Source organism: Palaemon carinicauda, chromosome 1 (genome assembly GCF_036898095.1).
Source record: "Palaemon carinicauda isolate YSFRI2023 chromosome 1, ASM3689809v2, whole genome shotgun sequence".
NCBI classification, from domain to species: Eukaryota; Metazoa; Arthropoda; class Malacostraca; order Decapoda; family Palaemonidae; genus Palaemon; species Palaemon carinicauda.
In genome coordinates this window covers 159,480,817-159,507,699 of record NC_090725.1, presented here as the reverse complement: position 1 = coordinate 159,507,699, position 26,883 = coordinate 159,480,817, and the positions used below count along the sequence as shown (strand labels likewise).

Here is a 26,883-nt window from a genome sequence, read left to right as displayed (position 1 = left end):
TATATATATATATATATACATACACACATACCTATTCATATAAATATCTATCTATCTATTTATATATATATATATATATATATATATATATGTATATATATAGATATTTATATATATATATATATATATATATATATATATACACATGTCTATTCATATAAATATCTATATCTATTTATATATATATGTATATATAGATATTTATTTATATATATAAATATATATATATATATATATATATATATATATATATATATATATATATATATATATATATATATATATATATATACTGTATATATATATATATATACATATATATATATATATATATATATATATATATATATATATATATATATATATATATGTATATATAGATATTTATATATATAATTATATATATATGTATATATACAGTATATATATATATACAGTAAATATATATACAATATATATACAGTATATATATATATATATATATATATATATATATATATATATATATACAGTATATATACAGTATTTATATATATATATTATATATATATACACACACATATACATATATATATATATATATATATATATATATATATATATATATATATATATATATATGTATGTATGTATATTTAAATATCATTGGATTTACAATGACCTTTTCAGGTTTTGGGGTACCCTTGGAAATCAAGATTTCAGAGGCTGCCACCACAATACAAGAAACAAGCTTCATAGCACTTACACCCTCCTTCTATGTAGCCCCATCTTTTACATCAAAGGTCTGGTGTTTAACGCCCTGTGGTACTCAGGAAGTAATGACTTCCCGGTCTTGGACTTCCTGCTCTTCTTCTTTTCAATGGTCTGAGGAGAAGCACTGAATTCACTCCCGTTTTGGTTTTTCCTATTACTGGTTGAACCAGAGTTGGACGACAGGGTCGAAATAATTAATATGTTCTGTCCTCTACCTGGGAGGAGTCTGAATGGAAGTAGTATCCTTCTCAGGGCTGCAGGCAGTAGCTGACTTTTGGACTGATGACCTGTGCACAATTTTTAGAGTTAGCGAGGTGACAGGGTGTTTCTAGGAAGTTTTTGTGAAGCACGGAGTAGCACCCCAGGACAGGAACCGGCCTGTTGGTTGAGGACTGTCACCCATCTAATGGTAAGTCTCTGCTGTTAAGAACAAAAGTGTTTGTATATAGTGCTGGAAAAAATTATAAATTTGGAAATAATTTGTATTTTTCCCAACTTTACAAACCTTGAGCTCTTGACTCATGTTCCACCATTAACTATCCCCTAGAAATCCTGCCTGCAATTTAAAAGTGATATCATGTTACCAGTGTTGGCATGAGCTGTTGATTGGTGGGTAGTTATACCTTGCTAAAAGACTTATGGCTAATGTCAACTGTCACTGAAATATATATCCATCGTAAAGAGCTGAAGGTTTATATATTGAGCAATATACAAATTATTTCCAAATTGTCATATTTTAGGCATAATTCGTTTCTCAGTCCAAATCTGCTAATCGTCTAAATAAGGTATTACAGTATTACCTCTCAATATGAGTTTCTGTATACGAAAAATTCATGACATGAAAAGAGATACGAAGATCTTTTTTTTGCCTCATAGTACGAAAAACTCCTCATGATACGAAAGGAAATTCACCCGGCTGCTAAAAAGAATTTTGAAATTCACGCGCTGCAAAACGGAACTCGCCACCATTGTTCTGCTCTCCCCTTGGTTATCTTTCCAAATTGATGCTAGTTACTGCCGTAAGATCCTGCTTTCCTATTTTATATCAAAAAGTACATTTTTAAGTTAATAAAACAGTGAACAGTACTGTATTGTGTGTATGTACAGTATTTACACATGTACAATGCTACTACTGTACGCATGTCAAAACATTAGCGGTATATTAATCTTCCATTTCAGTAAATAAATAAGACTGTAACATTTTTCTCCATCTAATGTCATGATTATTTATTTAAAATTGATTTTATATCAATAAGTACATTTTTAAATAAAAAAGCACATTGAACAGTACTGTATACCAAAACATTAGTGATATATTTTTCTTTCATTTCGGTAAATAAACAACAGTTAAAAACTATTTACTGAACAATTAAACTTTATTCATTCTTCAAAGTAAGTACACGTACATATTAACATCAATGAATCTTGCTGTATTACAAATAAATCGCTTAAAAATGTGCAAAAAAAAAGAAAAAAAAAGGTAGGTTATTTATTGACAACAGCAATGAATATTAATTGTATTGTATTGTATTGCTGATAAAAATATGCACTAACTGAAGAAAACTGTTTGGGTATGCATGATAGAAAACGTACCTCTCTACAGTAAGTGTAGCATTAATGAAGTACAGTACATACTGTACTGTACATTTTGCATGTGTACAGTATTGTATTGTACAGTACTGTATGTATTGTATTATTTTCCATTTATTATTGCATTATATTTCAATAACTTGCTTCATTTACTGGTATTTGTTTGGATAGGTATATTGAATGATTCAAATATATTTGGCGTATTTCATTGTGGGTATAGCTTTATAAAATTTAATGTGGTGTTTTTGTGGGGCTTGGAACGAGTTAGGCAATTTACATGTAAAACTACCCTCATTATTCGAATAAATCATGATACGAAAGCCATTTCGGAAGGAATTAATTTTATATCTAGATGTTTTACTGTATCTGAACTGCGTGCAACTGCATGAGGGATATCACTATCTTTACTAGCTTTGTAAACACTCTTGGGATGATGTTGAGGCCAAATGACAATGCTTTAAACTTGTACACCCCCTTCTCAAGTAAAAACCTTAGGTAAGGTTAGAATGGTCAGGCAATGGGGACATGTCAGTAAGTGTCCTTTAGATCTTCACTGGCTCAAGCCCTTCGGTGTAGTAACTGGTGCACATGCAGGGCAGTTGTCATTTTGAATGGATCTTACCTGATGTGTTTGTTGAGGCGAGAAAGTTTGAGGGTTACTCTTATCTTTGGGAGTCTTTTTGTGGTTCAGTCAATAGTCTGCCATGGAATTTCCGAAACCTGCACCTTTTCAATGACTCATTTCTTCAACATCCTGCTTACAAAGGAATTGCCTTCCAGGGTCCTGGGTGGGTTTTTCTATTTACGACCAACCAAAACCCATTGAGACTGTGGTGCGTTCACTGAAAAAAGGTCTAACGTAACCAAAAACGAAGGTGACGACCTATTGGTGGCTCATGACTTAAATTAGTTGATGGAGCTGCTCCGGAAAATTTATAGCCTTTTTATTAATGTTGTGTAAAGGGAAATAAATATTCATTTCATTTAAACTTGATAGAATCCTAAAAGAAAAAAGAAAACTTTTTTCACTTACTAAAACACAAATAGTTACTATTTAAGCCTAATTCATTTATTTACAAATGAAATCTATTCTTATTTGAGCAAAAATATAAATAATTGTCTCCTTGATCTCTGGATGAAAACTGAGGAAATTTTTCTCCACTGAAAGTACTGCAAGTGCATTTACTCTTTTCAAACTCATAGTACTTCTTAGGAAATTTTTCATTCTTTTTATTGTTGAAAAGCAGTATTCTGCCTATGGGAATTATCAAGAGAACACCCCCAAGAAGTTGTAAAAGAACAGAAAAATAACAATAAAATAGAATAGCTGGGAGTAGGATAATAATCTAATCGTAACGTTTATCACAGTCAAGAATATGGTACACGGTTTTCTAGCACAATATATGAGGAGTAAAAAAAAATGATTAAGTTCCACTAACAAGGAAAGGTCTGCACTGCGGGAACGACAGAGCTCTCTCTCCCTCTCAGTCTGGCGTGCAGCTCCCTAGGTGAGCATGCCCAGATCAACTAAGCACCACGCAGCTGGAACTGAGAAGTGCACAGTTCCATACAAAGATTGTATGTATTTCTTCTCTAAACTGAAGGATGGCTAGTAACAATAGGCTTGAGGTTAATATGTTGGAAAAAAAAAAATCATTACAGTGATCCCTCTTGATACGGAAGTTTCTGCATATGAAAAATTCATGATAGGAAACGGGATGCGAAGATTTTTTTTTTACCTCATATTGCAAAGAAAATTACATGATATGGAACGAGATATGGTACGAGATTCGCCCGACTGCCGAGAATAATTTTTGAATTTGCGCACCGCCAAACTGTAAACTTGCCATCATCCCCCCACATTCCCATTGGTTATCTCCCTACTCTGATGCTAGTTATCGCCGTAAGATCCTGCTCTCCGCATCTTTCCCATTGTGCATCTACGGATTGGGAGTTCCTCAACCATTTTGTTTTGGAAGGGCTATCGTTCACATTGAACTTGTGTAAATGATTTTGCTTTTGTGCCTTTACTTACGGTACTGTATCGTGTTGCATTATTTTTGTACGTTATTAGCCATGGGTCCCAAGAATGTTGCTGATGTTCAGGGAAAGGAGAAGAGGATACCTTTTATGGAGATTAAGCTGGAGATAATCAAGAAGAATGAGGCTGGCATGCGGTTGAGTGTGATTGCTAAGAGATATGGGTGAAATCCGTCGACGATAGGCACCATCCTTAAACAGAAAGAAGCCATCAAAGCACCAACGCCTTCTAAGGGCATGACTGTTTTCTCTAGCAAGAGGAGCCATGTCCATGATGAGATGGAGAGACTGCTTATCCTTTGGATTAAGGACAAGGAAATCCAAGGAAATCGATGGAGACACTATCACTGAGACAGCATTCTGACACAAGGCCAGCGCCATTTTCGGCGAACTTGTGAGTGCCCAGACCGAAAACAACGCAGGAGAAGGGACATCAAAGTAGGCCCTCAGAGTTCAAGGCTTCACGCGGTGGGTAAAAAAAAATTAACAGGCTTTCATTCATTCAGTGGTGCGGCATTGGGAGGCTGCCAGCTCGGATACGAGAGCAACCAAAGCCTTTGTTAAGAAATTTGACGAGATGACTACATTCCCCATCAAGTCTTCAACTGTGACAAAACTTTGCTTTTCCAGAAAAAATGCCTCGTCGGACCTACATCACGGCGGAAGAGAAGCTACCTGGGCATAAGCCTATGAAGGACAGGCTTACCCGTGCACTCTGTGCAAATGCCAGTATGGATTGTAAGATCAAGCCCCTACTGGTGTATCACTCAGAGACTCCTCAACCCTTCAAGCCCATAAAATGCTTAAGGAGAAGCTTGTGGTTATGTGGAGGGCTAATGTGAAAGCCTGTGTATTGAGAGACATTTTTGTCTATTGGGTAAATCTCTGACTGTGAAAAACTATTTGGAAGAAAAGCACCTCCCTCTGAAATGTCTGCTGGTGTTAGACAGTGCCCCTGCTTACCCTCCTGGCCTTGAAGAAGTTATCCTAGCTGATTATTACTTCATCAAGGTTCTCTATCTTCTGCCCAACACCACCCCTCTCCTCCAGCCCTTGGATCAGCAAATGATTTCCAACTTCAAGAAATCACCAATAATACAAGCCTCACCCTGCGTGAATTTTGGAAGGAACATTTCGATGTTGTGATGTGCATCCAACTCATCAATCAAGTGGGAAAGATGCTGTGTCCTGATGCCATCTCCGCATGAGATTTCAAGTTCTCCAATGTAATCCTAGCTGAAGCCGAAGCTGTAAAAGTAGACGATCCTGAACCTGTCGCTCAACCCGAGGTTGACGAGATTGTTACACTCGGGAGGTCCAATGGGGCTGGTCGTCGATGAGGCATTTAGTATGCTAGGAGAAAGCTCAAAGTTATCTGAAAAAACAGAAGAGAAGAAGTGATGAAGAAATTAATGAAATTTAGAATGTACAAAATGTAAAGTAAAAAAAAAGAGGATATTTACGAAGGTAAAATATATTTATGGGTGAGATGGCCATGTCGTCCTGATGGAAGTTCCTTCGGGCAGTCTCCTACTGTATAATATTTCTGTGAGTGATATTACAAGAGAATCACTGTCAGGTATCACGGGGTTCTAACCCCCGGAACAACTATCCTAAGATATCGTGTATAATCAGGGACATATCCGTAGATAACCATAGATATCTGCACCCCAAACAGACTTAACCCAGTCTAGGAATCTAAGGAAGAGGATAGGTGAGGAGCCGTTACATATCATCTCCCTTCATAGCACTACTCAACCCTCATAAACTCACTCCAATTTTTGCAGCTTACCTACCGTTCGTTTTTTTGTCTAGAGCGCCTTTTCTCAGCTTTTTGGATTATATCCTCGCATGATGGCTTCCATTTAGTCATCAAGTTGTGTACCCTCCTCTTTTACAGTTTGATTTACTGTACTTGTAACTGCTTCAGATCCATTCGGGGAGTGGTTATTTATCTTTTTTATGGTGATGAGGGAGCGTGGCGCTCCGAGTCCAGCTAACCAATGGGTACCATTTCTTTAACATTTCCGCCATTTTGTTTTTTGTTCCCTTAATGTTGTACGCTAGTTTCACGTTAGCTAGCTTTATTTTGGCATTACGATGCCTTGGGCTCTGTTTTGTGTTTACTTTTACTATGGATTAAGGTAGTTTAAGTCTTAGTTTTGTGTGTGTTGGTCCCGGGTAGCCTAGCTTAGAAAGTGGTAGTTTTGTCGGAGATGGGTTCGCCGAGGGAGATCAGGTCTTTCTTACTGGTCTCGTTGGCAGCGCTCTTTTTATCCTTAAAGGGTTTTTTTCCTAGGTTATACTAGTTTACTGAGCCCCTTATGCCTGCTGCTTTCGATCCTCCGTTTTTTTTACCCATTAGGCTTAGCCTAGCCCCCGTGGGTGAATCCGTTGGTCAGCCATGTTGCATTCGTTCACGATCTCCCATGCTACGACTGCGCAGTCTTTTTGAGCTCCCCTTTGCGAAGGGTGATCTCCTCTTGTCTGTGCGTCAACTTGCCTGTACTGTCGTTCCATCCTAGCCTCTGGGATTTCTTGATCGGCCTGTGGCATTGACCTCTTAGGCTTAGCCTAGCCCTTGGTGGCGATTAGAATAGCCCTCGTCGGCAAATTCGTTGGGGCGCCATGCTACATTCGTTCTTGATCTCCCATGCTAGAACTGCAGTTTTTTTGGAGTTCCCCTTTGCGAAGGGTGATCTCTCCTTGTTGGTGCGCCGACTTACCTGTCCTGCCGTTCCATCATAGCCACTGGGATTTCTCGATCGACCTGTGGCTTCGTCCTATTAAGCTTAACCTAACCATCGTCGGCAATCAATTGGTCCATCATTCTGCATTCGCTTTTGATCTCTCGTAGTTTTTCGTAAAGTTGTGTTAAGGTTTTCTACCATTTGGTAATGTGTTTCATAAAGTTAAGTATTAATGGTTTCTGCCCTTTGCTAATGTGTTTTTGTAACATTAAGTGTTCTTGTTTTCTGCCATTTCTTCTCCTCCTCTGCCGCCACTTTCGCTTTCAGACATACTGTAGGCTCACTCCAAAGGTAAGGTTCCACATTTTCATTACTATATTTTCCATTTATTATTGCATTACTGTATGTTCTAATGATACTTCATTGACACGTATTAAATGTTAGGTCAGGTATTGAAATACTGTATCTGAATTTTTGTATTTCATTGTGGATAGTACTCTTCAGCCTTATTGTATCATTCAATGCAGCGTTTTGTAAGGCATGGAACGAATTGGATGATTTATATGTAAAAAATGACTCGTCATACAATAAAATCACGATATGAAAGCCACTCTGGAACGAATTCATTTTGTATCTAGAGGCATCACTATATTGAATGTTCTTGGTAAAACCAAGTGAAAATAGGGAGTTCTGCAGTTCCACAGTGCCTATACTGTACACGAACCGCCACTGCTGACGACCCTGAACCCGAAGCTCTTCATTGACAAGATCCTCTGGCTCTATGTAGTTTACTAGCCCATCTGTGTATCTTGGATGATCTCCAATGGCCTCCCCCTGCTCTAAAGCCAAAATTTCACTAGCCTTAGGATAAGGCCTCACCTTGAAAGAGGCAGCTATGCTGTTCCTAATGAAACCTTTATGTAGGGCAAGGCTTGGGATGAAAATCAGTAGCTGGTCTCTTTTCTGGATGTTTTTAACCTGCAGGTGGATCTTTTAGGCTGTGGATTTATGAAAGGAAGCTTTTTTTTTTTTTCATAGGCGAGTTCTTGAATCATTCCTCCATTTATCTGGAAGTGGTGTGGCCTGTCCCTCTGTATTGACTTTGGATTGGCCCAATAGGGCTTGGGGGAACAGCAATTTGCACAGTTGATCACTGTACAAAAATTCTCCTACCTCCACTTTCTCCAGATCAAAGGAATCCGTCACATGGCACCTCACCTCATACTTTGCTCTAATAAATGATAAGTTAGATGTCACAAATTCAGAAATCTGCAGAACAGTCTTTGCTTATGCTTTTCCCTAGGACATGTTTTTCTCTATTTATTTCTCAATACACAGTAGGTACTTGGCAGTATAGGATTTTTTATTCTATTCTGAGGTTTTGAAGTTAGCATTTCCAAATAAATAGCATTTTATTATTCAATGATAAGTATGGAAATAATAGTTTAAAAACACTGTTTTTTCAGACATATCTTGGGTAAATTTAAAGGCCATTTTTTTTCTTGTGCACATTTATTACAAATTGATGAAAGATAATGTTAATAGGTAAAGTAAATATTCCTAAATATTAAAGGCTTAATTTTGCCTTAATGGTGCAGCCCTTAAAACATAAAAGTATCATTTATGATGGAAGGGAAAATAAAGGTGTTTCGAGGAAAAATTGGAAATAAAGCTTTCTAGACTATCATGTAGAAAATAACACTTGGATTTCTGCTAAGCCATTTACAGTTTTGTAAGCAAAAATGTAAGGCACGTGATTTTAGGACTACCAACCTTCCTTCAGTTTGAGATAAGATTTGATGTTTGAAATAAGCTATTTCATCTTTTTTTTGATAGAGTGTTGCAACTAACCAGATACAGTAAAGAAATTTAGAGGTAGATATATAGGTTTTTGGAAAAAATAAGTCACGAATAAAATAAGCATCAGCTTATTTGTGGAGTTACGGGGTATTACATTATTGAAAGCAGTGAAGAGGTTTAAGATTGTTTTGTTGCAAGTAAGATAGTAATGGTGAATGGAATCTAGGAAGATGGGGTAGGGAATATTAGTATGGATGATGAAAGAATGCCAATGGTTGATTTGAAGAGGTGCTATATTGATGAAAAAATATTAATGCCTGATGATATTCTGTAATGAGGGAAGATTCAATGTGCAGAATATGCAATCAAGAGAAGAAAACATGGTGAAAGCAAAAGGTTGCTTTGAAAGCCAAAGTTGAAGTATATGATAGGATTCCTGGGATAATTATTGTCCGTGGAAATTATTTGTAAATATTAAATACAGTACTAATGAAAATGGTAAATGTTAATGTTTACCAAATTTGCAAAATATACTGTACATGGAGATTACAGCAATATTTCTCCCATTTGTGTACATGGTTACATATGAAAATAAGATGATTGGGCACGGGTCATCACCTTATGAAGAATTGATAGTTTGTAAATGATTGTTATATATTATTTCAAGATGCTTTAATGGTGTTTACTTTACATTTAGGTATTGGTGATCCAGAATGGTTTGTTCTCTTGGATGCAGCAGGTTTAGTTGCAACCTGTCCCCTTGATCTCTCCAGATGGAAGCCTGACTTTGTTAACTTATCTTTCTACAAGATCATGGGTTATCCTACTGGTCTAGGTATGTTTGCGAATTTTCTGTATATTTTATTGTTTTTCTTTTAAATTACCACTGATAGCTAATTCCTTTTGGTCATAGGTATACCAAGTTATACCAAATTCACCATTATTATTAAATTCCATTGTTATCTCAAGCTCAGGTTTTTAGTCATGTCAAACTTTTTCTATTTTAATCAAAATTATTCCATCTCTTTTATGAAACCCACCTAATCAAATTTTAGCAGATAATATACCCTATACTTAAACAGTTCATATACTTGTAATAAAAGGCATTTGTCCCTACACGAATACAACCCTTCCTCCTTTGATAGGATTACAGTATGATTTCATTGATAGCTCTCTCTCTCTCTCTCTCTCTCTCTCTCTCTCTCTCTCTCTCTCTCTCTCTCTCTCTCTCTCTCTCTCTCTCTCTCTCTCTCTCCAGAAAAAGAGAGTTATATTTATAAATCCTTGGGTTACTTTCTATGGCAAGAGAAAATTAAACTAAAGAGATGGAATATTTTTTAGTGAAGGAGGCAAGAGAATATATGGAAATCAACTTGATCTCAACCTGTACAATTACTTAAGGACACAGTAGACAAAAGGACAAACTCGACTTTTAAAAATCCTCCAACAATAAATTACGGAGATTTGGCAGAAAAAAAATAAATAATGCAGATAAAAGTAAAACTAAAACACTAGTAAATCAGGGAAACTAGAAAAGCCACAGAGGAAGAGAAAAAAGATAGAAAATCTCCTCAGAGTGGCATAAGTCAATGTTCAGTCAGTTAGAAACAGAATGGAAAACTTCAGGGCAATGATAGCTAGTGAGAAACTAGATGTCATAGGCATTACTGAGACAAAGGATTTTATCAGAGAATACAAAGTCCCTGGTTTTAAGCTTTTCAAGAAGGATCACTTTACCAAAAAAGGTGGAGGGGTAATGCTATATGTTAAAAATCACTTAACCCTGGATAGGTACGCTCCTCGGACACCCCTTTAAGGGTGAATGAATGTACTAAACTGAAACCCCGGTGGATGTTCTCGGTACCAACTATAGTGAGTCATAAGGTATCCCAGGAAGGGATGGTGTGAGGGGGGGAGGAGGTGGTGGCAAGGCTGAGGCACGAGAAGGGCTCGATCCGTAATGCCAAACCGCCCACGCAACCGGGAGGAATCCCTGAATGGGGATAATGGGGGGGGGGGGGAAAGGAGGCAACGAGAACTAACCAATGAGAGGGCAGGAGGCGATCACGTGGGCATGAGGGAGGACAGAAGTACCAACCTGACCGCTGGAACCACATAAGTAAAACGGAATGATCATAAACGGAATAAGCAATAAAATAGTGTACAATAATGTTAAATGATGTAACACATTGAACTGGTTTATAGGCATGCATAACTTAAAATAAAATTAGTAAGAGCAGTTATATTCCTTAGAAATAGTGCTTTAGGAGTATTTCACTGGGCGGCACAGCTCGGAGCCCAGAAAAAGGGTAACTTTTTTTGGCCAAAAAAAATTTGTCCAAATTTCATGAATTTTTTTGGGTACCCAAATGAAATAGGAAGTGGCTAATTTTTTTAGGGAATAAACATATGTTATCCTAAAATAGAAATATGTAAAAAAACTTCATTATTTTGTAAATTACATTTATATCAGGGGCCATATCTAAAGGTTATTTTTTGAGTACTTAGAAATTTCGTAAAAAAATACATATATTTAATATATAATATGATATTTATGCAGGTAAAAATATACCAAAATATCACAAATTCTATAGGGAACAAGAATATATATAGATAGGGCAACTTACGCTTCGGATATGTCCACAAAATGGCCGCCAACCACACTGACTCAGACTCCCTAATCTGCCACCTGAAATGTAGGAAGGGTATGTCAATTTCAAGGTGTTATTTACTAATCTAATTATTCTTGGATATGCATAAAAATTGTATGGTGGATTGCTGGATGATTGTCGATTATTTTACGACTATAAAATTAGAATTCTGACCCAAAAAAAATTTTTTGAAGGGAAATAAAATCGAAAAAAATTAAATGTAAAACAATATAATATTTTAGCTAAAAAAAATTTGATGATATTCAATCAAAAAAGAAGTAAACAAAATTTTCCGACAAATAAACATCTAAATGAATCATTACTCTGTGATAGTTCCTTAGTACGTAGTAATTTTGAAAGAAATGGGAAAAAAACTAAAAAATGGCAATCACAGGAAAATCGAACACATACATATATATACGCCATATCTGGCTAAAAAAAAGATAGGCATGGGTAGCCAGATCATCTAGAAACACTTTCCAACACTATAAAAATATAAGTTTTGCGACACTACTTGCCAATTCCTTACGGTAATATGACTAAGCAAAAAAATTCAAAACAAATAAAAAGGGGCACTCGCGGAAAAATGGCCAACATTCTAATATACGGCATTTCAGAAAAAAAAATTTCAGCCACGTGCTAGGCAAACCATCGAGGCACATTTTCCGACAAATAAACATCTAAATGAATCATTACTCTGTGATAGTTCCTTAGTACGTAGTAATTTTGAAAGAAATGGGAAAAAGCGAAAAAATGGCAATCACAGGAAATCGAACACATACATATACGCCATATCTGGCTGAAAAAAAAGATAGGCATGGGTAGCCAGATCATCTAGAAACACTTTCCAACACTATAAAAATATAAGTTTTGCGACACTACTTGCCAATTCCTTACGGTAACATGACTAAGCAAAAAAATGCAAAACAAATAAAAAGGGGCACTCGCGGAAAAATGGCCAACATTCTAATATACGGCATTTCAGAAAAAAAGAATTTCAGCCACGTGCTAGGCAAACCATCAAGGCACATTTTCCGACAAATAAACATCTAAGTGAATCATTACTCTGTGATAGTTCCTTAGTACGTAGTAATTTTGAAAGAAATGGGAAAAAACGAAAAAATGGCAATCACAGGAAAATCGAACACATACCTATATATACGCCATATCTGGCTAAAAAAAAAGATAGGCATGGGTAGCCAGATCATCTAGAAACACTTTCCAACACTATAAAAATATAAGTTTTGCGACACTACTTGCCAATTCCTTACGGTAACATGACTAAGCAAAAAAATGCAAAACAAATAAAAAGGGGCACTCGCGGAAAAATGGCCAACATTCTAATATACGACATCTCAGATAAAAAAAAAGACATGCACGTGTTAGCCCAACCATCAAGGCACACTTTCTAACAAATAAACATGAAAAAAAATCAATAATATACGGCAATTCCTTACTACGTAGTAAATTTTTACAAATATTGAAAAAAAAACAGAAATTGGCAACCGCAGGAAAATGCCCCACATACCAATATCTACGGCGTATCTGACAAAAACAAAGTCACGCATGGGTAGCCAGATCATCTAGACACACTTTCCAACACTAAAAAAGCAAAAGTTTTGCGACACTATTTGGCAATTTTTTACGGAAAAATGACTTGGCCAAAAAATGAAAAAAAAATGAAAAAGGGGCACTCGCGGTAAAATGGTCCTCGTGGTGATGAAAGTCATTTCAACTAAAAAAAAAATCATGCACATGGTAGCCAAACAATCCACCAAGACTTTCCACAACTGATAACCTATACAAGTTGCACCATTCTACGACAATTTCATAATACGTAATAACTTTGTTAATTATGCAAATTACCTTAGAAGGGTAAACTCGGTCGCGCTCGACCCCGATGCGTCTCAGAAATCTGGGAAGGAGTACAGCTACAGCGATGCACATCTGGACACTACTAGAGCGTGTAGGCGAGACACCGACTGCAGGTCGATCACCCACAAATTCAGTCACGGGGGTGAGTCACGTGAGAAAAACCTCTTTTGTTTTGACGCTCGGGGTCGCGGACGACCCACCGTACCGTTCCAGGGTTAAACCCAATACAAATTAAATTAAAAACTGAATATGAAGTGACAGGGGCAAATATTAACATCATAGGAAAAAAAATCTCCATACTAGTAATATACAGATATCACACCAGATACATGAACATGATGAATAGCTGTATAGACAACTTGGACAAGAAGTGAACAATAAGCTAGCTGTCCTAATGGTAAACTTCAATGCAGTAGTAAACTGGGACACAATGAATTCTACATCATACACAGAGGGACACAGGCTACTAGAATTTGTCAGAAACGAATTCCTCCATTATTGGGTTGTTATCATAAACCAAATAGGTAAACAACATACTAGACATTGTGCTAATAACAAGAAAATTTAGTATCCAGTGTCTCAGTTGGCAAAAATATTGGCAAAGTTGACCACAAAATAGTTAAGTTTCAGGTAAATATTCCTCATCTAAAAAAAAGGTAATTAAAAAAAAAGCTAGACTCTAGATAGAATAAGTGGTTACAGCTGAGAGAATACACCAAGAATTTAGAATAAAACAAAACTGGGAACAGAGATGCACAATGGGACTCCTTTTTAGAAATATATAAAGAAAAAAGGGCTAAATGTATACCGCATAGAAAAAAATTTACCAAGTGGAACTCCACAACCCAAAATGGTTCAACAGAGAAATAGCCAATGCAGTGAGATGCAGAGACAGGAAATATAAATCAATGGGTCCACAGCCTTCAATTCGTGAAATTTCCGAACACAAAAAGTTAAGCTGAAATGTAGGTAAACTAGTTAGAAATATCAAGATCATTGAAGAGGAAAGAGTGGCTTCAGCTAGTAAAGAAAACCCGAAAGAATTTTTTGCATATGTAAACAGTAAAAAAACAATAAAAAACATTACCCTATTAAGAGACTCGGAGGGTAAGCTTATAACAAATGATTCGGGAAAAGCCAAACTGATTTATGCAAATTTCACAACTGTATTCACTAACGACCCTCCCCAAACCAGCTATCAAATATAGAGGGCCACAACTATTAAACAAATACACCTTTACAATGGGAGATGTCAAAAGGAAAATGAAGTGACTCAATAAGTCTAAGGCACCAGGTTCAGATGATATTCATCAAAGAGAGATTATAGTACCAGAAGAAGAGATAACCCCACACTTTTACAAAATGTTCTGAAAGACGGCCAATGAAAGTAAGGCCCCATAAGGATGGAAACTAGGCAATGTTTCTCCAATCTGTAAGAAGGGACCAAATGAAGAACCTGATAACTACAGACCTATGTCTAACTCAAGTGCCTTACAAAAATTTTGAGTCAATTATAATAGATTCAGTAGTAGAACATATAGAGAAAAACACTCTTAGGAAACTATACAGCCAACAGTGTTTTAGACAAAAGAGATCCTGTGTGACAAATCTGTTGGAATTTTTCCACATGTTAAGCATTTACGACAAAAGCAGGGCAATAGACATCATATACCTAGCCATTCAAAAGGCTTTTGACAAAGCCCTTTATAAAAAAAATTAATGGTTAAAATTAGAGCATTAGGCATTATTGACGAATCAGCTGAATGGATTGAAGATTGGCTAACAAACAGAGAAGAGAGTTGTAATCAGTGGAGAAGCCTCAGAGTGGGCAGCTGTTACAAGCAGAAGACCTCTTGGATCTGTCCCTTGTCCCATTACTATTTCTGATTTACATTAACCGTACAGATTTATGATTATCGAGTAGAATGGCCAAATTTCCCGACAGTACTAAACAAGGCATGAATTCTGCGAACTCATAAGACGTAGAAGCTTTAACCCTTTCTCTACGAGGCAGCGGTCCCTGCTCTGTAGGTGTATACGAGAATTGTGACTTGATATATTTTTTATAACCTGTAAAATTGCATGATTAATTTGTATATTTGCATGTTTATTTTATTACTGCAAAGTGATTATGTAATAATTCTACAATAGATAGCCTTTGAAATATATAAATAACTAGTCAATAAAATATTTCACTTTATAAAGAAATGTTGAAAAAATATGTTTCCTTTGACATAAAATGTCTACAATAATGTATACTGTAATTACAAGGCATACAATGACCTAGTACACAGCAATCTAATAACAGAATGCCGACAAAGGGGGTAATTGTACAATATATAGATAGGGCTACAAAGACAATTACATAACCTGATAGCCGAGTAGCAAAACATATGCAGTAAATAGAAAGAGCTGTAAAGATTATTACACAACAACCCATTAGCCAAATAACAAAACATATACACTGGCACGACAGCTTTTTTTTTGGTTAGTCAGGAACAGTCATTGTACTTGAAAATGACATTAAGGGGACCGTCCGCCATGCCATGAATTTTTTTTTCTAATTATTCAAAACACACAATTTCTATATATGTTTTAGACATATATGATACCTTCATCATTTAAAAATTTCAAGTCATTTGAGTGAAAACTTTTTGATACATTAGGAAAAATCATGATTTAAAAAAAAAATTAGGTACAAGGTACATTTTTCTCCACTATGACACCAATTGTTTTGAAAATCACACCATCAAAACTTCTTTTTAAATAGAATAATTCTGTGTGACAAATTTTTTTTATTTTCCTTTTTCTTTTTTAATGATTTTTTTTTCTTAATTTTCTTCGTATAGACGTAAAATATTCATGAAAAAAAGAGAAAAAGGAAAATCAAAATTCTGTTACACAAAATTTGGGGATTTTTATTCCTCTTTTCAATGATATCTTTCTCTCTAAAATTGAACAATAAATAAGTGAGAAGAATATATCTAAGTGTGAATTATTATGTTTTTGAGTTATGAGCTCCCAAAGATTTACTATAAATTTTTGCTTCTTTTCTTAAAGAAATCAAGATAACATTATGATAACCTTACTTTGTACTTTTATTGTTTATTCCTATGTAAACACACCCTAAACGAGGTATTTAAACCTTGTTTACTATTACACTTGGCGTAAGGGTGTCATGAGTTGCCAGCAGTCTCTTATTGTTGCAAAGGTTTTAGTTAGCATGTTTCAGCTTTGCACTCTTATTCATGTTCCCCTTTCTTCTTGGTTCTTTTTTCTTGCTCTCTGCTTACTTTTTGTTCTTTCTATGACCTTAGGTAACAGTGGCCTTGCTATAAAGTTCCCGAGGATGTTGTGAAAACACAATATACATATGAATTGTAAGTAAACAAACACACGCATTATAACTTCTATATGTCTTTGGAAACTCTGGCTGCTGCTCTTGTAGCTCGTAGTTTTCGTTCACCTACACTCTACCAATGCCTTTTATTTCTGCCATACGTACGAGATTTCGAAACATGTGCAAAAATAATTACAAAAAGACGATTCTATCAAACTCAGTCATGCAGACGACGCAGTAAGGTTGTCATCATCATTTAAAGACCGCTATATCTTCATTATTTGTCAAAATAATTGGCTGAAACTTCTGGAGAGGATGTACGATATTTTTCTGCATACATAGAAGCAATAAAACGATTTTTTGTTTCTGAAAGTTGGTATGTCAAAACGCCATGGCATGAAAAAAACAAGTACAGAAGTTCAAAACATTTTGAAAAGGCATTTTCTTTCACTGTCCAAAATCAATAATCATCATTTCCTCCTATGCCTTTTAACACTAAGGACCTTGGTTAGATTTCGCCAGTCGTCTCTATCTTGAGCTTTTAATTCAATACTTCTCCATTCATCATCTCCTACTTCGAGCTTCATAGTTCTTAGCCATGTGGGACTGGGTCTTTGCATTCCTATAGTGCCTTGTGGAGCCCAGCTGAACATTTGGTGAACTAATCTCTCTTGGGAGCACGAAGAGCGTGCCCAAACCATCTCCATCTACCTCTCATCATGATCTCATTTACATATGGCACTCGAGTATCTCTCTTATAGTCTCATTTCTAATCTTGTGCCATTTAACTCCCAATATCCTTCTGAGGGCTTTGTTCTCCAATATACTAAATCTATTGGAAATTGTTTCATTGTCATACCATGACTCATGACCATAGAGTAACACCAATCTCACTAAACTGATATATAGTCTCATTTTTATATGTAATTTCGGGCTATTTGATTTCCAAATTTTACTTAACCTAGCCATCGTCTGATATGCTTTTTTTCAATCTTTCACTAAACTAATTCTAAAGACCCTGCTTAAGTGATTCTACCTCATTAATCCTTTCTCCTTCCAATGATATTTCATCTTCCATTGCATACTCCGTTCTCATCATGTCTTTCTTCTTTTTACCTTCAGCCCAACCTCGTGTGATATTTCATGCAAATCCTGTGGTGTTCTACTAAGAAGGAGAGCATCATCAGCATACTCTAGGTCTGCTAAATTTCTATCACCAATTCATAAAATATACAAGCGTGAAAATTACACTGCACCATCTGTCTCTTGTTGAAAACAACCCAGAGATGACGTGTCCTATACAATTTACAGGGCACAAAGTTAGAGTTTGCCATCACTGGATAGACTTTACTCATGCACTCCCTGACTATTCTGCCTAAATATAAAACATTTGCAAACACTTACAGGAATTTTGTGTAAGTATCAACTGGGAATTGACTGCCCCCTTGAATCAGGGGATTACTTTACTCCAAACACTCAAAACTCAACACAGTAGTTGTCAAGGTATTTAGGTCTGCTTTAGTATCGGGCAGAACGTCGAAGAGAAACAGAGGGATCAACTTTATCCACAGAGCCACTACCTAACTCGGGCAGATCAGAATAATCTTGCAGTGAACGATGATGGACAGGTAACTCAGTTGAGGACAACACTTCAGGAATATACGGTGGAGAACGAGATGTAGAAGAAAATGCACCATCCAGGTTTTCGTCGAAAGAACCCTGATATGAATCACTGTCAGAAGGTAAGGTCTTGTTGATCGCAGAAAAGGCAAGAACTTTGTAAAAATCCGATGTGCTAACGTCACGTGTTTCACTGCGGATCTAAGACCCGGTAAACTTTATTATACTACACCAACCACCTGACACAGACACAACCAAGAAACAATCTCGAGCCCAGTTTTTTTGTAACCTTCCGCGTTTAAATATATAAGTTCACCAACGGAGATGGATGGGGATGTGGGACATACTCCTTTGGGGTATTTAGCGTTTTCACTGTAAGAATGGTTTTTCTCCCACCTACAGTTTATCTTTTACCATGGGCTGATCTGTGATGGGTATTTGCTCTCCTGTAAACTGGTATTGCTTAGTCCACATTTCATATGCTGATAGTCCTGATGACCAGAAACGAGTTTTGTCGGGCTGTCGTGGTGGCAATATGCAAGGACAACATCATGCTACCAGTTGGATCAATTTTAAGTAACGCACTTTTTAGTTCCTGTATTGTCCTCTCTGCGACAGTGTTTTTGTTTGGATTTTTAGCCTATCAGTAACAAGGGAGAGGCCATAACGGCCTAGAAACTTGTCGCTAACGAGTTACTTGAAAGCCGGTGCTGCGGCTGTTTGTATAACTGCTGGGGCTGTCCATAGATCGCATTTCAAGTAACAGCTGCACAAGATTTTCACGGAGTGTTTCACGGCTCTTGTCTGCAAACAATGTTAAGTATGTAAAAGATGAGACACTCGCGCACTACCAAAATCCTTTTTGCGTTTTTGCTTCATAATATCGGCAGCAAACCTTTGTTGTACTCTTTCTGGTGGTGTTTTTGAAGTTTGTTGTTGGAAACAGTGTGCCATCTTTTTCAGTGAGGGACATTGATGACAGCTGTCTGTAACACACGGAATTTCACGATCCATATCCAACCCCCAAAAATGCCACTGCAGAACTAATTGAAGCTGGTTGCTCGAAGGATGGTTTAACTGAATGTGTATTGCTATCAATAGTCCATCAGGGATTTGGCATGGGACAACTATGCACTCATGTGATGGCTGTAACGCATCGTCCAGGCGAAGAACGAGGACACCGTCTCTTGCTGTTGAGATTGAATTTAAATATTGCTTGACATCCTTTATTTTCAACTTCTTTGATGGTCATGTTCCTTGAACAAGATGAGTTCAGGCGCGTCTAAGATCAGAACAATAAGAACACAGAGACTGCCATACAGAGCAACAAAAACGTTGAAACGCTTGGACTAGCTAGGAACTCTCCTCTGCATAACTTTTCATATGCTTGAATGCAAGGCATACTATCTGTGAGTATGCAGGCTTTATGAGCGGACTGGATAATGAATGGTCCAAAATGTTTCACTGCGGCCGCAATAGAAGGGCAGGGCCTTCTATCTCGCATGGCAGCCATGTTACCTGTTTGCCTCTGAGCTTGGCGCTGAAAAACCCTGCTAGAATTTGAGATCTAATACGGGTAACATACAGTGCGGCGGCTATCCCATTTTGCTTGATAGACCCGTCAGTTATGATCCACAGTTGCTCGTCAGGACGGGGCACAGTGATGGTACAGTTGGAGGACAATGCTCTTTGTGCTGACCAGAACGTGTTTGTTAAACTCTCCGTACAGTTTATTTTGTCTTGGCTCCGGCAAACAGCCACAGAATCATCCAGAGTAGAAAGAAGCTTTGAACATCCCTGCACTACACATGCCAAGAACTTGTATATGCCGATGAAGGAGCATAAGCCAAACACTTTCAGGAGGAGAACATGTTACTAAAGTTAAAATATGATGTGGAATGGCAGAGAGTGAACCCTGGCACCATATCCAACTGAGTATACTGACTGTTGATGGACCAGTGACAGTCTTTTTGGCAGATAATTTTAGATCGTTGGTTTGCAGGGCCATCAATAAATGTTTCCAGTAGGCTAACAGGTACACCATTGTGTTCCCACCACAGTAGAAGTAATCAGCAAGCTTTGCGACTACTGTACACCTTCTTCTAATAAATATCCTAAAAACTTGGGAGGTTAGTTCTTCAAGGGCTGTTTCTGAGCCTGGCATGCCCATGGAAGATCTATCATAGACTTGAACACCTGTGAAGGGTGTAGCTACACCACAGTATTTCATAGATTCCTTAGCCAGTGGAATTTGGTAAAATGCATTACTAAGGTCATTTGAAATTATGTACTTTCAGCGGCTTATAAGGCGTAGAGTGGAATCCACATCAGGCATAAGGAGGGCAGTGATTTACTAAATTGCCCAACATCAGCGAAGGCGGTGACTAATCGGAAACCACCACTGGTTTTTTTTTTTTTTTTTTTATAAGAAATGACAGATTTAGATATTCAACATTGACACTAACGTCTTCTGGACGTGCAAAAACACCCATGTTTTTTAGTTCATCCAATTTGTTACAATTCTACCATATTGTATTTTGAATAGAGTGAAAGACAGCCTTTACGCCTATATTGACCACTGATTTAAAAGGGTCCTGAGGTACCGTTTTATCCAGTTGTTAAGGGATCAAAAATGTCGTCATACCTGGTGAGTAACTCCGTAAACTTGCTAATGTATGCTGCAGGGAAGGAGTTATCTAGGTCCACGGGAACAACAAGTGTTCAAAGTGCTGCCTTTAAAACTGGGATTTTCTCTAGTGAGTTCAAGCGTTACATTGCCCATGCTTGAAGCTGTCTCTGGGACATAAACTGGACATACTTGACGAAAATGTTCAGAAGAATTTTTGGTTTGTGGGGTTTTGGTGTCATTGTGAAAGTGAATCTTCCCAGAAACACTGGATATGAGAGATTGTGGAGGCCAAACATTAGGTCCAGAATTACATTGAAATTGTCACGAAGATTCACTCTTCGCAATAGTTAGGTTACAGGCACAGGCGCGAAAAGGTAATTTTTGCAAATAAAGGCTGCACTAGAGTGGGGTAACTCCTAACCTAAAAAGTCACTGTCCCTTGCCACAAGCGAGTCCCTGAGGTGATTATTACTCCCTAATATTGTTTTTGGGCTCAAGCCATGACGTCCTGATGGAAGGTTCCTTCGGTAGCTTCCTTGAGTATATTTAACTACAAGGATATTCCCGGAGAATTAAACCACAGGTTATCACAGAATTCTAACTTCTGGTGCGAGTACCCTAAAGGTTTCGCTCTAGGATATCGTATATCAACAGGGGACGTATGTATTAACACGCCACATAGCTATCTGCACCCCATATAGAGTTAACACTTCAATATGGAAAGGTGGAGAATAACTGGGGAGCCGTTCCACAGTTACACTCATCCGTGGCTGCTTTTGGTACTCGAAACGTAAACAAACGGGCGCCATTGCTAAATGACGTCACGTCCGTCCTCATCCTTCTGCTTGCAGCGTCTTGCTCTAGACGAATTTCCCCTTGTGCGATTTTCATTGACTTACATCGCCGTTATGTCTTTACCTTCAGCCTCGCCTTCTTCTGGAAAGTTGAGTACCAGGTCCCAGTATTGTTTAAATAAGCTCTAGCCGTAAAGTAACTTCTACTTTTCGTAAAATATTGTGTTTTGTGGCAGAGCTATGCCGCTACCGGGAGCGCCATTTTAGGGCGTCGCTGTTCTTTTTCATGCCTTATTTAGCTAGCCAGAACAGCTTTATCCGGCCTCTTAACTAATTGATATTGTTAGTTAATTAGTCTTCATAGCTAGGAGTTACATATATCGTGTTTTAACGCTCAACTACTCGGTCGTCGTTCGACCCCCATACTAGATCGCTAGCTTAGCCCCTAGGCTAGATAGCCTAGCACTTGTGTTCATGCATGATATATACCAGTGATCCTAGGTTAAGTTATGAAGATTGTGGCATTATTTAACATACTGTTAACTGTGATGTAAGTGTTTTCGCCTTCTGGGACCATATAGGGGATTGGTTTGATTGCGTTCCTTTCCAACCTAACCTAAATGTAGGAACCCCTATATGCTCCCTTAATCCCCTGCCTGCGTGCATTCCCTCTGTGTGGCCATGCTTCCCCTTCTTTATAGGGGAATCTTGTCCACAATCAGAGTATTTATCGCTTCTCAGTCTACCCTAAGGGAATGATCCCCCCTTAGGGTTGCGACCGAGAAATAGGAACGGCTCTGCCCTTCCACAGTTGCATCTGGTTGGGTTACTCATCCCTTCCTGCAACTTGCGATGCGTCTTTCAGCCTACCTAGCCTAGGAATTAACTCTCCTTATCTAGGTTAGGCTTGGGGGGGGGCTTGTTCTGTACTTTTATAGTTTGAGACGGTACTCCTGTACCAATCTCATTCTGGTTACCTAACCTAGGCTAGGGAGCGTTCTCTATATCCTTGGTGGCCGTTCTTGTACAAAGCCTCCTCTATGAAAGACCCCTCTTCTTCTCCCTCCCCACTTATCCCTTTGGTGTAGGCTTGCCTATACACATCTGTCCTTAGTCCTACAGCTCCTCCCCTGGGGTGGAGTGGTAGGGCTATCTTGTTCTCCTGCTGAGCTGGCCGCTCTGGTACATATACCCTTCAGAGCGTTCTATGGGGGTAGCCACTGGCAGCGGTTTGGCCAGCAGGGGTTTCCCCCTCTTGAGTGCACTCTAACCCTCCCTTGGGTTACCCCAGGCACCCGGCCGGCTACCGGCCCCCTGCCGTTGGATGCTAGGAGTACCTACTCCTTTCATGAGTGCAATCTCTCCGGAGGGATGCCGGAGGGGTATGTGGTCTTACCCCTCCAATCCCTCCTTACCTGTCTCTCCTTCTATCTTGGTGCCGGTCCCTTGCCGCCTCTACTGCCGGCGATACTGCCTACCTCTGGTGACACTCTTTCATAAGATTCCCCCCCCCTCCTCTAAGTCGTCAGCCTTCCGTGTGCCGGAGACTGCCGCCTTCCGTCGGTATACAGCCGATGTCCCACCCCTCCCTTTACCTAGTTTCAGCTGGCCGACTTTCGGGGCCGGCCACCGGCGTGCCGGGGTCTAGGTATACTACCATATACATAATTATCTTATGAACTGATCCAAGCTCACCAGGCCGTCAGCCTTTGGCTGCCGGAGCCGCCGCCTCCTGCCGGCGACCCGCCGCTGTGCCGGCGGTTGCCAAGATGGTATTATGCTTAGATACTCAGTGTGTCTGTCTTGACGCCTTCCACCCTGCGGGATCGGCCTCCGGCGTGCCGTCGGCCTGCCGGCACCCTCCGGAGACGCCAAAGGACATGCACCCCTTCTCATACCTGCCGACAACATGTCGACAGTCCTCACACTGCAGCCAGATGGCTTAGCCACTTCTATATATGGGTATTGTCTTCCCATCTAAATTTGTGGCTGTGCTGTCTTCTTGCACATTACAATATTCCAGCATACTCTGTGTGTCTTAGCACAGCCGATTGCCGGAGCCTATATCTAATACGGGGTCTCCTTTTACCCTTCTACCCCAGGGAACTGAGTGGTCTCAGTCCCTGATACACCTCGCAGGCAATTTCTGTTAGAGGCTTAGCTTCTACCCACCACGGTTTATCCACATGGATTTCCGTTTTGTGTCCTTCGGCCACAAAAGAAATTGCCTAATGATAAGGTTACGGTAACCGACTGGGCGGGATTCACAAGTATGTGTCTATCTACTTCCTTTCCCGCTCTCTACCCTCAAACATTATAATACTTATGAATTATTTAATGTTAAATAAAATTTTGATTACTTAATGTTAATCTTAGAGTAATGTAAGTGTTACAACCTACCAGGTTGTAATGCAGGTTCTTTTAAGATATTTAAATTCTCATGGATTGCAGTCGGTATAAGTACGTCAGTGATAAGGAAAGACGAAAACAGAGACCCAAGAAAACTTAACAATATTTATTATAAACAAGAACAATAACTTAAATCAACCTTGTGAGATTAAATAAACTTAATTGGACAGAATATTAAAGAGAACAAATAACTAGTTCTCGGGAACTCACAATAAAAACCTAAAGCTACTACACTAAGCCCTAAACACGAGAAAATTCCAAGAGAGAAAACTTAATAATAACAAGGTGGATCCAAATACAGCTAGCCAAAAATATCATTAACCTAATAATAAAAAGGTAGAAGGAAGTAGGAGGCGAAAATAATGAAAACCTTAATATTCCTACCTACCTTACAAAACTAAACAATACAGAATTAAACATGGGTGCACAACATGTAACAATAAAATTAGCACATATAGAATGACAAAATTAATAATACACAACTTCACCTCAAGTGAAGTACAGAAGGGGAGTTGAATACAGGGCCGTACTTAATCCAACAAGCCGCTATACGGAAGGGTAAAACTGTACGCCAGGCACTGAAGGGCAATCCACTTCCCTACACAAGAGGAACGATAATTTGTCTTACCTGGCGTCAGCCTCCCTACTTATCACCTCACGAGCCAGTTTGCTCTCACACTCGTACACAGCTGGACTGGAGGAATACGGCCAGTAAAATCAAGGTTCAGTGTCGGGAAACAGCGTCGACACAATTCCCGTACAAATCCTCCGACGGGAACAAGTAGCAGAAAACTACCGTCGCAGATGACAGAGCATCTGCTAAACACTCATCAGAAGTGCGAAGGTAATTGCCAAAGTCGTCCTCCAAGACACCATGAATGCTGAGACAGGAAATAGTGTCGGTGAGAGCTTGTCAAGGCCCGAACTGCATTCACCGGTCGACCATGTCCACTCATCACCTTCCCAGCGTTCATCAACACTCACAGTAAAAAGAATAACAATCGTTAAAACGATAGTCCACTAATACACAAAGGAGGAGGAGGAGGCGCAAAAACACTATCCAACAATCGGAGAGCCACTTAACTTACATTAACACCATAGTAAACAAACAACAAAAATACTTTAACTTAAAAGAAAAACAAGGCTGATTTAAATAAAACAAAGAAATAATTTTACGTTAACCTAATAGTAAGTCATTCTTATGCCTTCCATGTACTCATGATCTCTTTTTTTTACAGGAGGAGTATATGATGTGCGAAAGCAACTTCTGCGGAGTGAAACGCCCGGACTTCTACGGGCACAAGGCGTGTCGGACCCACGCCCCCTGCGCCGCCAAGAAAGGCGACCTGAAAGTCTGGGACCCGCAGCACTGTACAGTCTGCAAGAATCGTCTGGTCGAAGCGTTCGACGATCCTCCTTCAGCAGAGGCAAGGGACAACGCTCGGGAGAAGCTACGCAAGTGGGTGCGTGGCTTCCAGAAGAACGCCACCGGACCGTATCTCGCCACCGAAGATTTGACGGCCTTGCTGTTTCCGAAGGCATCAAAAGACTCAGTGGTCCCCAGTGATCAGATTCCCACCGTCCAGATAGTGGTGGAACCTGTTATTGTCATGGCCCAGTCCATGCATGAGTGCCGTATAGATTCTGACAACGCGGAACGTATGTCGGAAGTTTCGGAAGGAACAGAGAGGAACCTCATGGGCGAGGAGCTCGACTATGAGGAAGATCAGGTGGAATACCCTGATTCGGAGCATGAGGTCGCTCCCACTCCTACCCCCGCACCGACTCCTACACCGACCGATGAATCCGTTCCTTCGACTTCTGCCACCCCGGATCCTCTCCCATCAGGCACTCAGGAAGTCTTCAAGATGCTTGAAGCCCTCATGGATAAAAAACTTCGCGAGACCCACGATCTATTCAGGTCTAACTTAGGAAGTTTTAAACAACCGAAACGGATTTCGGTTAAGGACCTCCCTGCTTGCTCGGATACTAACCCATGGAGGTATGCTGAGCACATGCCGATCACCACTGGCAAGATCTTCATCAGTGAGAAGGTCGGCTCAATCGTGTTGGAAGAAGTGGAATTCTTCCCGAATTTCGAGGCTTATCCGGAATGTTACATCCGGCTCAGGTCCGAACCCGCCTCTAAAGAAGAGACCGAACCGAAGGAGGTAATTGTGTTCGATCTCACAAAGGCCCAGGCTATGCTAGCCAATACGGTGAAGAGTAGGGGCTTCACCAATTCCAAGATGCCGGCGCTTAGCAAAAAGCACCCAACCTTTGTTGTGCCGAACAATGCGACCTTCCCCTTTATAGAAAAGGCCTTCACTATGGTATTGAAAGCAGTGGAAGAAAGGAAACCTTGCCCTGTACTGGAGGAGTGCAGACCCTTCTCCCTTACTGTTCCCCCTGATGATAGACACTGGAAAGACGTCCAGTCAACATTCACAGTGGGGAAGTTAGAACCTGACGTTGCCGGTCGTCAGTTTGATGAGGACCTCCCAAAGCTCAATGATCACCTCCTTCGTAGGGAACAAGATACGAAGGAGAGGCTTGCCGCATCGCTGTCCCTCCAGGTACAGCTTGAAGTCATGGCCGGAGACACTAGAATCCCGGACTTCTACATGGTCCTAGCCAAAACGCATTTGGCAACGGTAATGAAGGACCTGTACAGCTTCACTTGGGCTCGCAG

At 39.1% G+C, this 26,883-nt stretch overlaps 1 protein-coding gene across 1 annotated transcript in view; it reads left to right on the top strand.

Moving 5' to 3' along the window:
- The window catches only part of mal (maroon-like), a 594,674-nt gene that overhangs the window by 249,269 nt on the left and 318,522 nt on the right, over positions 1-26,883 (top strand). Inside the window, exon 4 of the mRNA XM_068386135.1 lies at positions 9,571-9,708. Within this exon, the coding sequence (XP_068242236.1) occupies positions 9,571-9,708 (138 nt within the window). The remainder of the gene's footprint in view (positions 1-9,570; positions 9,709-26,883) is intronic.